The 14247-nt window shown below is 41.4% G+C and overlaps 1 protein-coding gene across 1 annotated transcript; it reads right to left on the bottom strand.

Annotated features, from left to right (window-relative positions):
* Nucleotides 1-239: 239 nt before the first annotated feature.
* LOC110901614 (protein FAR1-RELATED SEQUENCE 5-like) lies at nucleotides 240-2669 on the bottom strand. The gene is made up of 6 exons (XM_022148426.1): nucleotides 2552-2669; nucleotides 2368-2466; nucleotides 1475-2264; nucleotides 1114-1372; nucleotides 431-1003; nucleotides 240-320 (listed from the first exon to the last, which is right to left on the bottom strand). Exons 1-6 carry the CDS (start codon nucleotides 2667-2669, stop codon nucleotides 240-242), a joined length of 1920 nt encoding a protein of 639 aa, XP_022004118.1.
* Nucleotides 2670-14247: the final 11578 nt, after the last annotated feature.

A 14247-nucleotide genomic window follows, 5' to 3' on the forward strand; every position in this document is an offset into this window, starting at 1 on the left:
CTTGGAAAGCACATTGATCTTGAAATCCCGGAGTTGTGCAACCAATTTTGACAACGAATCCTCGTCGGTTCTGGCCACATCAACGCATTCAGTAACGAGGTCGATGATTTCATTCCGCATAACGGAAGGTGCGTGTGGGTTGACTCCGTATCGGCTGGAAAGTGAAAAAACCTCTTTTGGGAGAGCATCTCAGCGCCACCTATCGTTTATGTATTGTGGTGGTATCTTTGCAACATTTTTCAATCGATAGACGCAAAAGACATGGCGACAGAGATATCCGATACGTGTGAAATTCCTGCATGAGCAACTGGAGGAGTGGTCTACAGTGTTATATGTAACCTGTTAGGAGCAGAAGCAGCAAAAAAAAGGGCCTTTAGATCTAACGTATGTTAGTGGAGAGGTAATAATGAACATGCCTAACATGTGTTACCTGATAGACGTTTGTGATGTTGTTCCTTTTGTCCAAATGAGTGACGTCTATCAAAAGAGTGGTATTGCTGGACTCGGTTTGGTTTGTGATGTAGCATAAAAACTTCCCTTTAATTATCTCCTTTTGAACTTGTGCAAAAACAGCGTTTGTGTAAATGGCGAACGCGTGCTGTTCTATCGCTAAATCAGTATTGCCCTTGAACACCATGGATGAGGTTTTGTACTCCGATACACGTTGACGATAGCGTTGGCTGTCTACCCTATTTTCAAAGCACATCATAAATTGTACAAGGGTGTTTGCGCTTGTTGAGTTAACCTTGAAGGCAGCGTTAGAGCTTTCACAGCGTGAAGTGGTCTTCATCAAGCAACACATTGGCAGTTCCCTGAAGTAGGCTGGTACCCAAAGATGTTTGATGTTGTACATGTCGTTCAACCAAGTGTGGTCTTGTAGGCCAAATGTTTCTAGGAGGTCATTCCAGCGGGACTCAAACGTTTCTGGTTTGATATAAACATTCCAAACCAACCGGTGAATGCAGGACCGAACATTAGTGTTGTCAAGAAGGTCCGCGGAGATCTAGTAAAATTTAGGAGATATTAACACATGTTATATTAAACAGTTGAAAAACACTCAAGAAGTCTGTGATGTTGAATAACACATGTTAAAGGCTAACAATTTAACCTAACCTTGGAGGGTAGTTTTTTCATTATATGCCACATGCATAGACGGTGGCGTGATTCGGTAAAGACCATAGGAACAGCTTGAAGCATGGATGGGTCTTTATCACTCAACACGAGAGTTGGTTGAGTACCGTGTGCCTTCAAAAAAGCCTTAAGCAACCACACATAAGATTCAATGGACTCGGTTGATATCAAACCCGCACCAAATGTAACACATTGGAAATGATGATCCACACCCGTGAATGGCACAAAAACCATCTTGTACCTATTAATAAAAATGGATTTGATGTTAACAAAATGTAACACTTTTTTGGTTTAGGTTTGTATACTTGGATATCATGCCTAACACATGTTAAGGGGGACTAACCTGTTAGTGCTGTAAGTCGCGTCGAAGGCGAGGACATCGCCAAAATCTTTGTAGTTTAGCTTTGAAATCTCATCAGCCCAGAATACAGAAGACAACTTTCCAGTCGATACCGTGTAATCAAAATAGAAGTTGGGTAGGTTGTCAAAGCGCTCACGCAAGCGTTCAAGGAAAACTTGTGCGTCGCGTTCACCAATAAAAATTCGCAACTGGTGGCTAAAATTTTTAAAATCCACCGGAGTCCCGTTGAAATTGTGATGCCCCCCTTTTAAAGCTACAAGACATCTATAAGCTCTCATGGGTCCGATACGGTTTAGACTCATATTGTGAATGAATTGTTTGGTGGAGAATGACAGCTTCCGTGATATCTTGCTAAGATCACGGTTGTAATTCTCAAGAAGTTCATGATTATGTATATCATTGAAACTCAGAACTGTGTATGTATCATTAAAGATTGAGACTAGAATGCTTTCCTTACAGTCACACCATGTAAAGTTGGTTCTCCTAGGCCCTACAGAAGATTCATCTAGTGTGTCAAAAGTCCTCTTGGATTGTGGTTTCCCGTATTTTGAGCAGCGAAGATACTTGTGTGTGGGAATTCCATTCCAGACTTTAGTTTGGCCTTTTTTAACAGAAAAACCAGCTTCAAACGCATAAAGTTCATACATGGAAACAACAGCATCAAATGTTGGATAAGATTTCCCACACACTGGTATGAACTTATCAGCGACGTTAGGAATCCAGTAACGGGTTCCCTGAGGCGTATCAAAAACGAAGTGTGGATGCGCTCGCCCTGCATCAAAAAACGAAAAGGTTATGAATCTGGTATATGTCAGGACAAAAGGTTAGAACACTGTTATATGAGTATAAAGTGTGCTGCCATGGAAAAAAAATACCATCTAAAGGGGTGCGAGATGATTCAGCAAACACAGAAGGGCCCTGAGGTGATCCAGAACCAGCACCCGGCATGTTAGCGTAGCCAGAATCTTGGGATGCTACATGTCAACATTATGCAATATGTTTGATTTATGCCATATTTGGGGAAGAAAAAAAATAAAAAGAGTGTATAGAAAAACTAACCTTGATCATTATCCATAACCTCGTCAGTATGGAAACCGCTGTTCATGAAGTTGTTGGAGATCAGATAATCCGGTGATCTCAAAGGCACTACAGATGATGGAGAACCATCAACTTCCATGTAAGTATATCTAGAAGCTTGCCATGCAGTATATTTTGTATTATTCCATTAGAAAAATTTCATATACAAACAAAAAAACATATATTGGAGAGATATATGTTAGATAAAGAGACAAACATTGAACATTTAATTCCTCATCATTATGGAAGTCACTGCTAAGGAACCTGTTGGGGAAACTATGGATCGGCGACATTAACTCCAATGTTGGTGGATTTGTCTCCATGGAAATTAATGGAGAAAGCATGAACTTGTTGAGAAGATGTTAATGGAGATGTGTAAAAAGAAATAATGAAAAAAAATATGGGGATGGGTAATTTGTACAATGGAGTTGATGGGCATTAATTATTAAAGTCAAATCAAGTTGGGAAAGTATCTTGGGTTGGGACAATTACTGATTTACCCTTCTATTCAAAAAGGTATATGAAATGGATATGGGATACGTGGACATATGAGAGCCACATGTTGAGTTTGCTAAGTTTCTTAAAAAAATGGGGTTTTTCATAGAGCATTGTCCTATATATATATATATAGAAACGGGATAAGGAGAAAACGCTCAAAAGTGTGAGAACGGTGAGAACGCATCCTGGCCAACACATGTCATGCGGCATAAAGAAGGCGGAGGGGCTTTTTTGTCATTTTATCTTCTGCTTTTCCAGTTCCACTTTTCACAATATTGTTTTATTTTTGGGGTTTAAGATTTTTGGCGTTAACCAAATTCAATAATTAATGGCGTTTAATGGTTTCATTGTATTAACATTTTGACGTTTATGGCGTTTTTCAAATCGTATGCCATTGGAACCCTAGGGGGTTAGGAAATCTATCTAAATGGCGTTTTTCAAGGCATTTTCAACAAGATGCCCCATTGTTCTATTATTTTTTATATACATTTTGACGTTTGTGGTATCTTGGCGTTTTACAATTGTAAAATTATATTACAATCACAGGGAAAAAAATAGAAGCGGAAAAATAAATTAAAAATCCTAATCGGATCTCTCTTCACAATTTTCATTGTCATCAGTCTCTCTCTTCTTTAATAGTACAAGAACTATCACCAAATATATGGCGTTTTATGTAAAACTTAACAAACCCATCGGTTTGATTATTTTGCCTGCACGTCTGTTGAAGTGGCTTTTTTGTGGATGTTTGGGAACATAGATCTATGACGAGTGGGTGGGTTTTTCGCTTTTTCTTCATCTTGATCTTCATCTTTATAATCATCTCACTCTTTAGTGTCATTGATCTCTTCTCCTCATCCAAGCCTTATTCAAGAACAAAGAACACAAAATGACATTCGATTGTCATCAGTATCTTTTTCTTGAAGATTTGTCCATCTCATGCAGCAAAATCTTACTAAGTTACTCCTCTCAACTAACAATCCATTCAGTGAAACTTCACTAAGAACAATACTGAATATCCAAGAAAGCATATTAGCCATCTTTGATTTTTTTAATTTTTTGGCGTTTTACAGTGAGTAGTATTTAGTAGTATTTGGCGTTTGTTTTTTTGGTTTGATTAAATGGAATTTGCTAAGAGTTATTATTTTATAGGATTTCTTTTGGCGGCGTAGGTTAGGCGGTGCATTATAATAAATTTTTGTTGACTTGTCTATGTGTCATTCATGTCAAGTGTCAAACAGTAAATGTTTACCTTTTTTGATTCTGTTTCTCGTACGTTTAAACCGTTTGATATCATTCACTGCGATTTGTGGACGTCACCTATTGTTAGCAACTCCGGTTATAAATACTATATGGTTCTTGTTGAAAACTTTACAAATTATGTGTGGGTTTATCCCCTCAAATTTAAATCAGACACATTTACCACTTTTGCCAAATTTCACAAACTTGTTCATACTCAATATTTATTACCTATTAAAACATTTCAATGTGATTTGGGCGGGGAATTTGATAACAACAACTTCAATACATTTGCCAATCAAAATGGTCTTGTTTTTCGTTTTTTGTGTCCTCAAACGTCTCAACAAAAAGGTCGTTCCGAACGGATGATTCGTCGTCTCAACGACGTCATTCGTGAACTTTTGGTTCATGCTCACCTTTCACCACAATTTTGGGTTGAGGCTCTCCACACCGCTGCATACTTGCACAATATTTTACCCACAACTTGCCTTCATCTAAACATACCAGCCAACGCCCTATACTTTCGTCAACCCACGTATGATCACATCCATATTTTTTGGTGTGCATGCTACCCAAACATGTCCGCTACGCAACTTCACAAACTCTCTCCCCGGTCCACTCGATGTGTTTTTCTAGGCTACCCATCTGATTTTAGAGGTTACCGTTGTTACGACCCCATAACCGGACGTGTTCATCTTTCACGTCACGTAGCCTTTAATGAAAACACTTACCCTCTCAAAGAACTAACCTCTACAAACTCCTACCAATTTTTAGATGACCCCACCCCTATTACTCCTCAATTTTTCCCAAACTCCTTCACTCCTGTATCTAACCAAACATGCCAACCTAACATCCAACCACCTACCTCATCTATACCAAATCCACCTACTGCCCCCCACTGACACAACACACGTTGAACCACATTAAATGAACATCCCATGCACACACGTTCCAAGGATGGCATATTCAAACCAAACCCCAAATATAATCTTGCTGCCACCTCTAACATTTCTCCTATTTCAAACTCTCATATAAAGCCTTATCGGACCCTAACTGGCTACGCGCCATGAATGATGAATATAATGCTTTGCAGGCTAATAATACTTGGGAGTTAGTTCCTCGACTGGTTAACTGCCCGGTAATACGTTCGATGTGGTTATTTCGTCACAAGTTTAATTCTAATGGCACATTGGAGCGGTACAAAGCTCGTCTTGTATGCAACGGAAAGTCTCAAACAGTTGGCATTGACTGCACGGAAACATTCAGCCCGGTTGTCAAACCGGCGACGATTCAGACTATTTTATCATTAGCGGTTTCTCGTTCATGGCCAATTCACCAACTAGACGTCAAAAATGCTTTTCTTAATGGCCACTTACAGGAGACTGTTTATATGTTTGAGCCAGCTGGGTTTGTCAACCCTGCTTATCCGAATCATGTTTGTCGTCTCAAGAAGTCGTTATATGGATTGAAACAAGCACCGAGGGCTTGGTATACTAGATTTTTGTTTTTCATCACATCTTTGGGGTTTTGTCACAGCATGTGCGACACCTCATTGTTCATTTACCAACATGGGCAGAATCTAGCTTACCTCCTTCTGTATGTCGATGACATTGTCATCACGGCTAGCAACACCGATCTTCTCAACAAGTTCATTGAAAAATTATCGGCTGAATTCTCGATGACTGACTTAGGATCACTTCATCACTTCCTCGGCATCACCGTTACTCGTGATCATCAATCGTTGTTTCTAGCTCAGTCGCAATATGCACGTGATATACTTCATCGTGCAAACATGACCGATTGTAAACCGTGTCATACACCGATTGATACCTCCGCCAAACTTAGTGCCACCAATGGGAACCCTCTTCCGGACGGAACGTTATATAGAAGCCTCGCCGGTGCTCTCCAGTATCTAACTATTACCCGTCCCCACTTGTCGTATGCGGTGCAACAACTTTGTCTTTTCATGCATGCTCCAACAGACACTCATTTTGCATTCATGAAACGGGTCTTACGCTACATACACGGCACCATCGATCTCGGTCTACGACTGTCCGCTTCTCCAAATCTCTCCCTCGTGGCCTACTCGGACGCCGACTGGGGGGGTTGCCCGGATACTCGTCACTCAACCTCGGGCTACTGTATATTTCTTGGTGACAATTTAATCTCTTGGTCATCCAAACGTCAACCAACAATCTCTAGATCAAGCGCGGAAGCGAAATATCAGGCTGTTGCTAATGCGGTACCCGAAGCCACATGGATTCACAACCTTCTCCTTGAATTGAAAACTCCACCTCCAAAAGCCACTGTTGTGTTTTGCGACAACATCTCTGCCGTTTACCTGTCCGGGAATCCCATGCAACACCAACGTACAAAACACGTGGAAATTGACATACTTCGTTCGCGAGAAGGTTCAACTTAGCCACATTCGTGTTCTTCATGTCCCCGCTCCCGAACAATATGCTGATATATTCACAAAGGGCTTACCGTGATACCGTTTCGAGACTTTCAGGTCCAGCTTGAACGTTGCTACGTATCCATGATCAAGCTGAGGGGGACTATTAGAGATTATATTATTATTGTTATTTATTATTTAGTTTGCATGTTTATTGTGTTAAGTCTTTGGTCAAGGAGAGGTTCCACTTTAGAAGGAGAGATTTGTGGTTCATCCTCTTATTTATCGATTGTACCGGTTCATTTGAAATTCAAGCAAAATCAATTCAATTCCCAAAGTTAACAGTGTTTCAATTATTGAAATATCCGTGGAATTCAATGTCTTCGAGCGGGCAACAAGATCAGCAAGTGTAGTTTTAATTTCTGATCTAATATGATTCGTATTGAGCTACATAGAAAAGATTTGCGGCTCTTATACCTTGTAAACAATATAAATAAGGGCAAGAAAATGATTATAAATCAAGTTTGTACATGTGAAGTTCTAATTAGTTTTTCATTTCTTTAGAATGTGAGAGATTCAAAGATTGTATTGTATATAAAAGAAGTTGAAGCTAAAGCAATCCCATAACGACTATTTAATCTACTACTTCTAATAAAACAAAATAATTTTTAGCCACTTGTCATCCTCTTACCCATGTGTCTGACACGTGGCAATTGATTGTTTCCTCAATTTTTCCTTTGAGCGGCAAATCTCAATACACTCTTCCTATTCTACTATTCATAACTTACGCCAGAAGAATCCCAAATCCCACACAACCGTCCTTTCATCTTCTCTCAAATCATCTTCCAAATATGAATCAGTTTCCATATGTAAGAATTATCATCTTCCAAATATGAATCAGTTTCCATATGTAAGAATTATTGTTATCAAAAAACCTAGATCTACAAATGAATTACGTACATTACTCTGTTTCTTCATCAATCGGTTGTTAATCGATCACTCAATCATATCTTTAAGGTATGTTTCTTAATTTCGTTGTTAATTCATCCATTATGTGTTCGTCCGTTGATTTTGTTTAGTAAATCTATGTTTATGTGATGTATTGCAAAATACATCATTTATTCGTGTAAAGTTTGTATAATTTTCATTATATTTAGTTTTGATTTTCGTTAGAATATGTATACTATTGATCAAATCGTGTTTTGCAGGTCTTGATGCTCAAATATGCGAGAAACCGAGTAAAACAAGTTAAAATATTGAAGTGTCAAGTCTTGAAGCATGTTGGAAAGGTTGAAGAGTTGAAATAGAGTTTAAAAGCTGAAAAATCACTTTCTGGCACCCCATCACCCACTGAGCAAGTTTCTGGCACCTGGCGAGAGTCTAAAGTTAGTACATGAGATGAAAAGCAAGGTGGCACCCCACCACCAAGTCCCTGATTTTCTGGCGGCCAGCCAGAACGTTCTGATTGGTAACTATTACGAATTTAGTAAAGGGTTTTTATGGAAAGTCATATATAAACATCCTAAACTTAGGAAAAAACCCTAATTTTCGACTGAGGGGAGTTCTTGCGCAATCGTTGAGCATTCTTGGAGTTTTTTTGGAGATCTTGAAGCCTAGGAATCATCGGCACGAGTTCGGGGAAGAAGGCTTGAAGATCTAATCGGGTTTTCTAGTTCTTTATTCTTAACTTTTCTTACGAAACTTGTTATGATGAATTCCGGTTTAGATTTCTTTGGATTGTTTTCACGTTTTAACATGCTTGGCTAAACTTATTAACCGCCTAGACTTGATGAATGGATTGATATGAAGTTTTTACCGTTTATGTTATTTGCATAAGTGTTATGGATTAATTGTGTTTTGTAAGCGGTTTGATTTAATGATTTGATGTATATGCATGCTTTGAATTGGTTTATTGTTATTATTTGCTTCATATGATTCTTAGTGACGGTCTATATCACAACATAGAGTCATATTAGGGTTTAGGATTTCGGTGAGTGTCTATATCACATAAGAAAACCTTAACTCTTTAGGGAGAATTGGCCAATAAACCCTAGAAGTAACTGGTAATAATTTGCTAAGTCTTAGTGTTCTACTGGTCCTAATACCTGGGAAGTGAGGGGCTATTGGTAGGTCTTACCCGGCGAATTGCTTTAGATAGGCCTTGGGAAAGGTTATGTCTTGGTTTACCTGTCGGTCTTATTAGTCTATCAAGTCAAATTAATTACTTCAAACTACCCTAGACCTAGGATTGGAAAAGAATAGGTCAACATTAGGGTACTTACACAATAATTAGACAACTTGGAAGGCGTCTAATAACCGGTAGGATTAACGGCCTAGGTAGCTCCACAGGTTTCTCCTTGAGAAGGGTCGAGGGGCCTCGATGGTTCTTAATAGGTTTAGTACTTTAAGATCCCGGTTCCATAACTCATGCATTTAGCTTAATCGGTAATCTCTTAAAAATGATCCAGGATTCTTGTCTAGGTGGTCTCGTTTTCATATAAGAAAAGTCCTCAGTCTTTATTCGTCTTTAGTCTAGTTCTAGTTTAATTTAGTAGTTTAATATAGATTTCCTAAGTTTCCGTAACCCCCCCCCCCCCAAACAAATAAACAAGTTAAGTCGTGTCTGTCAGCGTCTGTTAGAGTCTAATTTGCGTGATACATAGAGTCCTGTGGTTCGATATCCGGACTTCCTAGGTTATACTACATTGATCGGTACACTTGCCGATTGTGTGGTTTTAGGTCGAGTCTAGAATTAAAGCTTTTTAGTGTCTAGCTTAGAGAGTCTAATTTAGTTAATTTTTATAGTCTGTTTAGCACACATCAAGTTTTTGGCGCCGTTGCCGGGGACTCTTGGCAATCGCGTTCATTAGCTTTGATAGACCTTATTTGACATATACGTGCTACGTGTTTAGTTGTTTGAGTCTTTTATTTTCGTTTGAGTCGTAGTGACTACTGTTGCTTTTCTCACATTCAGGTTTTTGCGGATAGTGGATGCCACATCTGCGTTCGCACGGACCACCACCGAAGCCACCGGTCACCGAGTCATCATCATCGTCTCGTTTGGGCCAAGGCCCACAGGTTAGTATCTCATCCACGTCTCAGTTTCCCAATTTTGATTCCACTCCATTACCCACCCCACCTCAATCACCCAAAACATCACCTAAGATTTCCCCACCCGATAGCCCTACTTTTAGCACCTCTACCATCCCAGAAAACCTAGAAGAGATGGCCAACCCTAGGCAAACCGTTCACCAACAAGCCACCCAGAATTTCACCGGCCTTGCTTCACCCATCACCGTTCCACCCATAGTTAGCGAGAACTCATGGCAGATTCCATCTTATGCCATGCAGGCCATTACTAATAGCATCCAATTCCATGGCCGCGAGGACGAGGACGCACCGGCCCACATAAACGGGTTCTCCCGTATCCTTGCTAGTTTTAGCCTTCAAGGAGCACCTAATGATGCTACTTACCTTCAGCTTTTCCCATTTTCACTAGCAGGGCGTGCGGCTACTTGGTTGGACTCTCAACCAACCGGTACCTTTACCACTTGGGCGGGGCTTCGTCAAGCCTTTTTGAATAAATATTTCCCGCCCGCTAAAGCCTCACGTCTTAGGGACCAAATCCACTCCTTCCACATGGAGCCTGACGAGCCTTACTACCTTGCTTGGGAGCGTTTCCAAAACCTTTGTGCTCGTTGCTCCCAGCATGGTCTTTCTGATTGGGCTTTGTGTGAGAAATTTTATAACGGTCTCACCCAAGAGACTCGTGATAGGTTCGACACTAATGCGGGGGGGCATATGATGGGTATTCTTACAGTTGCTGAGTGTCTAGAGCGTTTTGAGGCATTTGCTCAGTCTCAATCTCAATCGCGAGCCGATCAGCGGTATCAAAGTGGTAATTCTAATACCACTACTAGTGCACCCGCCCGAGGGGTGAACCATGTCACCATGGATCCTAGTTTAGCCGTTGTATTGGAAAACATGTCTAGGGAACTTAAGGAAATTAAGGCTAAGATAGACAAATGTGAGTATTGTCGAGGGGGTCACGACACGAGTGTGTGTCCACTGCTAGTAGGTGAGGAGCAAGTCGATTTTGTAGGAGGGGGTCAAGGTAGAGGTCAACCTAGTGGGTTTGGTACTAATAACTTTGGTTCGGGTTGGCGTAATAATAATAATTTTGCTTCTAACAACAATTTTCGCTCAAACGGACCCCCTGGGTTTCAAATAGCTCAAAATCCAAATAGGGGTCTAGGTTCATTCTTTGGTGGGGGTTCAAATGGGCAGGTCAAGGATGGGGGGTCAAGTAGTCAGGTTCAAACAGGTCAAGGTTCAAGCTATGATCTTGGGGGTAGTCTAGAAAGGATGGAGTCTATGATGAGCCAGCTAGTTGTTAGAGATCAAACCACCCAAAAGAAACTTAGCGAACATGACCTTATGCTTAAGAATCATCAAGTTGCTTTCCAAGACCTTCAAAGGGTTGTAGGTGATATGTCTAGGAAGTTAGAGGAGAGATTACCCGGTCAGTTTGCGGGTAACACCCAATCGAACCCGAATGCTCATGTAAAGGCCATTACCACCCGTAGTGGCAAGACCGTAGGAAACCCTAGAGTCGAGGAGAGAGTAGTTGATGAGGAGGGAGATGTGATAGATGAGGAGATCGAAATGGAGGCTCCCGGCAAAGTGCAAAATAGGCTAAGCCTAGCAAGTACCGCACAGCCCGGTGAGTCTCAAGGTGAGAAGAGAGTAGAGAAACCTCCCGTGCATGTTAGGCCTTCGCCTTTAGTGAACCATGCGTATGTTCCGTTCCCTTCACGTCTTAAGAATCAAAAATACTCGAGGGAATATGGGCAATTCTTAGACATCTTCAAGCAATTGAAGATTAATCTTCCATTTATAGAGGCACTTCAGTCCATGCCTAAATACGCGAAATTTTTAAAGGACCTTCTTAGGAATAAGGAGAAGTTAGGGGAGTTGTCGAATGTCCCATTGCATGGAGGATGTTCGGCCGTTGTCTCAAATCAGCTTCCTGAAAAGCTTACCGATCCCGGTGTTTTCACAATTCCTTGTCTATTCGGTAGTAACACTAATACTAGAGCTTTAGCCGACCTAGGTGCTAGCATCAATTTGATGCCATTTTCTCTCTACGAAAAGCTAGACTTAGGCGAGCTTTCACCCACCCGAATGACATTATCCTTAGCTGATAGATCCGTGAAACACCCTAGGGGCATAGTCGAGAATTTGCTTGTTAAGGTGGACAAGTTCGTTTTTCCGGCTGACTTCGTCATTCTCGGCATGGAAGCCGATGAAAACGTACCATTAATCTTAGGACGCCCGTTCTTGAACACCGCTAAAGCTCTCATAGATGTCTTTTTAGGCACCATCACACTTAGAGCGGGCGAGGAATCGGTGGTTTTTAAGGTTATGAATTCGAGAGGGTCAAGTGATAAAGTGGAGGCGGTATCATTAGTATGGGAGTGCGAGAAGAATGAGAGAGATGAAGAGAAGGTGGTAGGACTCGAGTGTGGGGATCTACCGGATAGGAGAGTAGAGGAATTAGAGGAGAGAATCGTGCGTTTAGAATCTAAGATAGAGACATTGAGCAAGGTTCAGTGTGGGGATGGAGTTCGATATGAAGAGTATAGATCCAAACCGCCAGTTGAGGAGTTGAGAGGTTGTGAGAAAGATAAGAGTGTTTGGGTTGAGTTGAGCAATGATAGGTATAATGGTGCTACAGCCCGTGAGTGTGTGTTTGGAGGTGAGCTGCATCTCTATGATCCTCCATAAGTATGTGAAAAGTTGAAATCTCAAGTGTAGATTTTGTACCATTTGTATCTTCGTTTATTTTTCGTGTTTTTGGCAGCTAGCGGTTGTTTTCGTAGTTTTTCGGGTCCTAGTTTGTGTCTTGAGTCATTCGCAGGAGTGCATTACCGAGGATTTGCAGGAATTTACGAGAGAAATTAAGGTTCCAGGTAAGTTTTAAGTGTTAGAAAAATTTTGGTTGATTTTTGATGGGTTGAAAAAAAAAAAGGGAAGACTCAAATTTTTCGGAATTTGTAACGTGGTGGCGGGCCGCCACCTACCTCAGATGTTTATCACGGACCGCCAGACACCTTATCTGTAGCCAACGACATAAAAACACCAAACTTGTTTTTTTCGGAAAGTTGTAACGTGGTGGCGGGCCGCCACCCACCTTTTCACTTTCTCACAGCCCGCCAGGGAACATACCTGCAGCCCAAAATTTATTTGAAAGCCAAAATTTTAAACCCCACCCACCTCCCAATTCCCCTTTACGCAGAACCCCATACCTCCTCCCCCACCTCGCCTACACCCTTATCTCCTTACCCCACCGCCACCACTCCTGTTCACCTACACCTCCACCACTCTTCTTCATCACATATCCACCGCCGACCACCCCATACTCCCTCACCACCTTCACTGCCGTAAACCCCTTCAACACCTCCCACCATATCTCTAGCGAATACCCCCTTATTCACCTTTTCACCCACTGATACATCACCGTAAACATCGCCACCCACCATCCACCGCCGAACACCCCATACCTCAACCACCACCGCTAACCCTTCACCGCCGGTAACCTTTCCCCTCAACCGCCGCTCACCATACATCTCCCCTCTCCTTCACCGATAAACCCCATATCTTCTCACCTTACCCTCCTCCCTAATCCGCCGCCGTACACAACCGACACTTACAATCGGAATTACAGTTGGGGATTCAACATTCAACCAAAATTTTCTTATTCTCTCTTGTTTCTCATAAAGTTCAGGTATGTTTCCCTGCCAAAGTCCTCTTGTATTTTGGGTTAGTTTTTTTTCTTTTAGTGAGTCTGTTTGGCTGTATATGAGTCTGTCGAGTCCAGTCGGTTCAAGTTTGTGTCTTAGGCGTCGGGTCAGTTTGTATGAGAGTGTAGTGCAGGTCTGCATTTAGAATCATCGAGTGTCAAGTCGTGGTTTTGTGTAAGTTGTTTGTGGATTGCGACAGAAGGTTTACCTGGTTATCTGTTTTGGGTTACAATGGTCGCGTTTAGTTGAGTTTGAATGATTATTGCTTTATTGCCGAGTCACCAAGTTTCAGAAGGTAGTAGGTTTGATTGTCGGTGTCGATATCGGAGTCTGTTCCATGCATTAATCTGTTTTGTTTGATATGGGGTTGCACTTTTCGTATAGGATGACAGGTTGTTTTACTGGGATGTTCGGGTGGCACAAGGGTTGGTTTGGTTATTTCTGACTTTGAAATTGTTTCGGACAAGGGCTAGTGGGTTGGTTGCTTGTGTGATGCATTGATACAGGCATAGTAACGCTTAAGTGTGGGGAAGCGGGTCGTGCACTTTTTGACGTAAAAACATATTCTTTTTTCACTAAAGTTGCGACCCGTTATTCGTTGCATCCACACTTTTGTCATTGTCGGCACTTGGGTTTACTTGAGGGCAAGTAAAGTGCCGGGAGAAGGTATAGTTTGTAATTGGTGTACTTTGCGTCTAAGTTAGATCGAGTCTAGTCGTTGTTTAGTTTAGTGTCCGTTAGGTCAT

The sequence above is a fragment of the Helianthus annuus genome, chromosome 13, assembly GCF_002127325.2.
Source record: "Helianthus annuus cultivar XRQ/B chromosome 13, HanXRQr2.0-SUNRISE, whole genome shotgun sequence".
Lineage (NCBI taxonomy): Eukaryota > Viridiplantae > Streptophyta > Magnoliopsida > Asterales > Asteraceae > Helianthus > Helianthus annuus.

Coding starts and splice junctions, on each gene's coding strand:
- LOC110901614 (XM_022148426.1), bottom strand. CDS start 2,669: ATGGAAGTTGATGGTTCTCCATCATCTGTAGTGCCTTTGAGATCACCG. Junction 2,265..2,367: donor ATCTCGCACCCCTTTAGATG/GTATTTTTTTTC, acceptor TTTTTGATGCAG/GGCGAGCGCATCCACACTTC. Junction 1,373..1,474: donor GCGACTTACAGCACTAACAG/GTTAGTCCCCCT, acceptor TTTTATTAATAG/GTACAAGATGGTTTTTGTGC.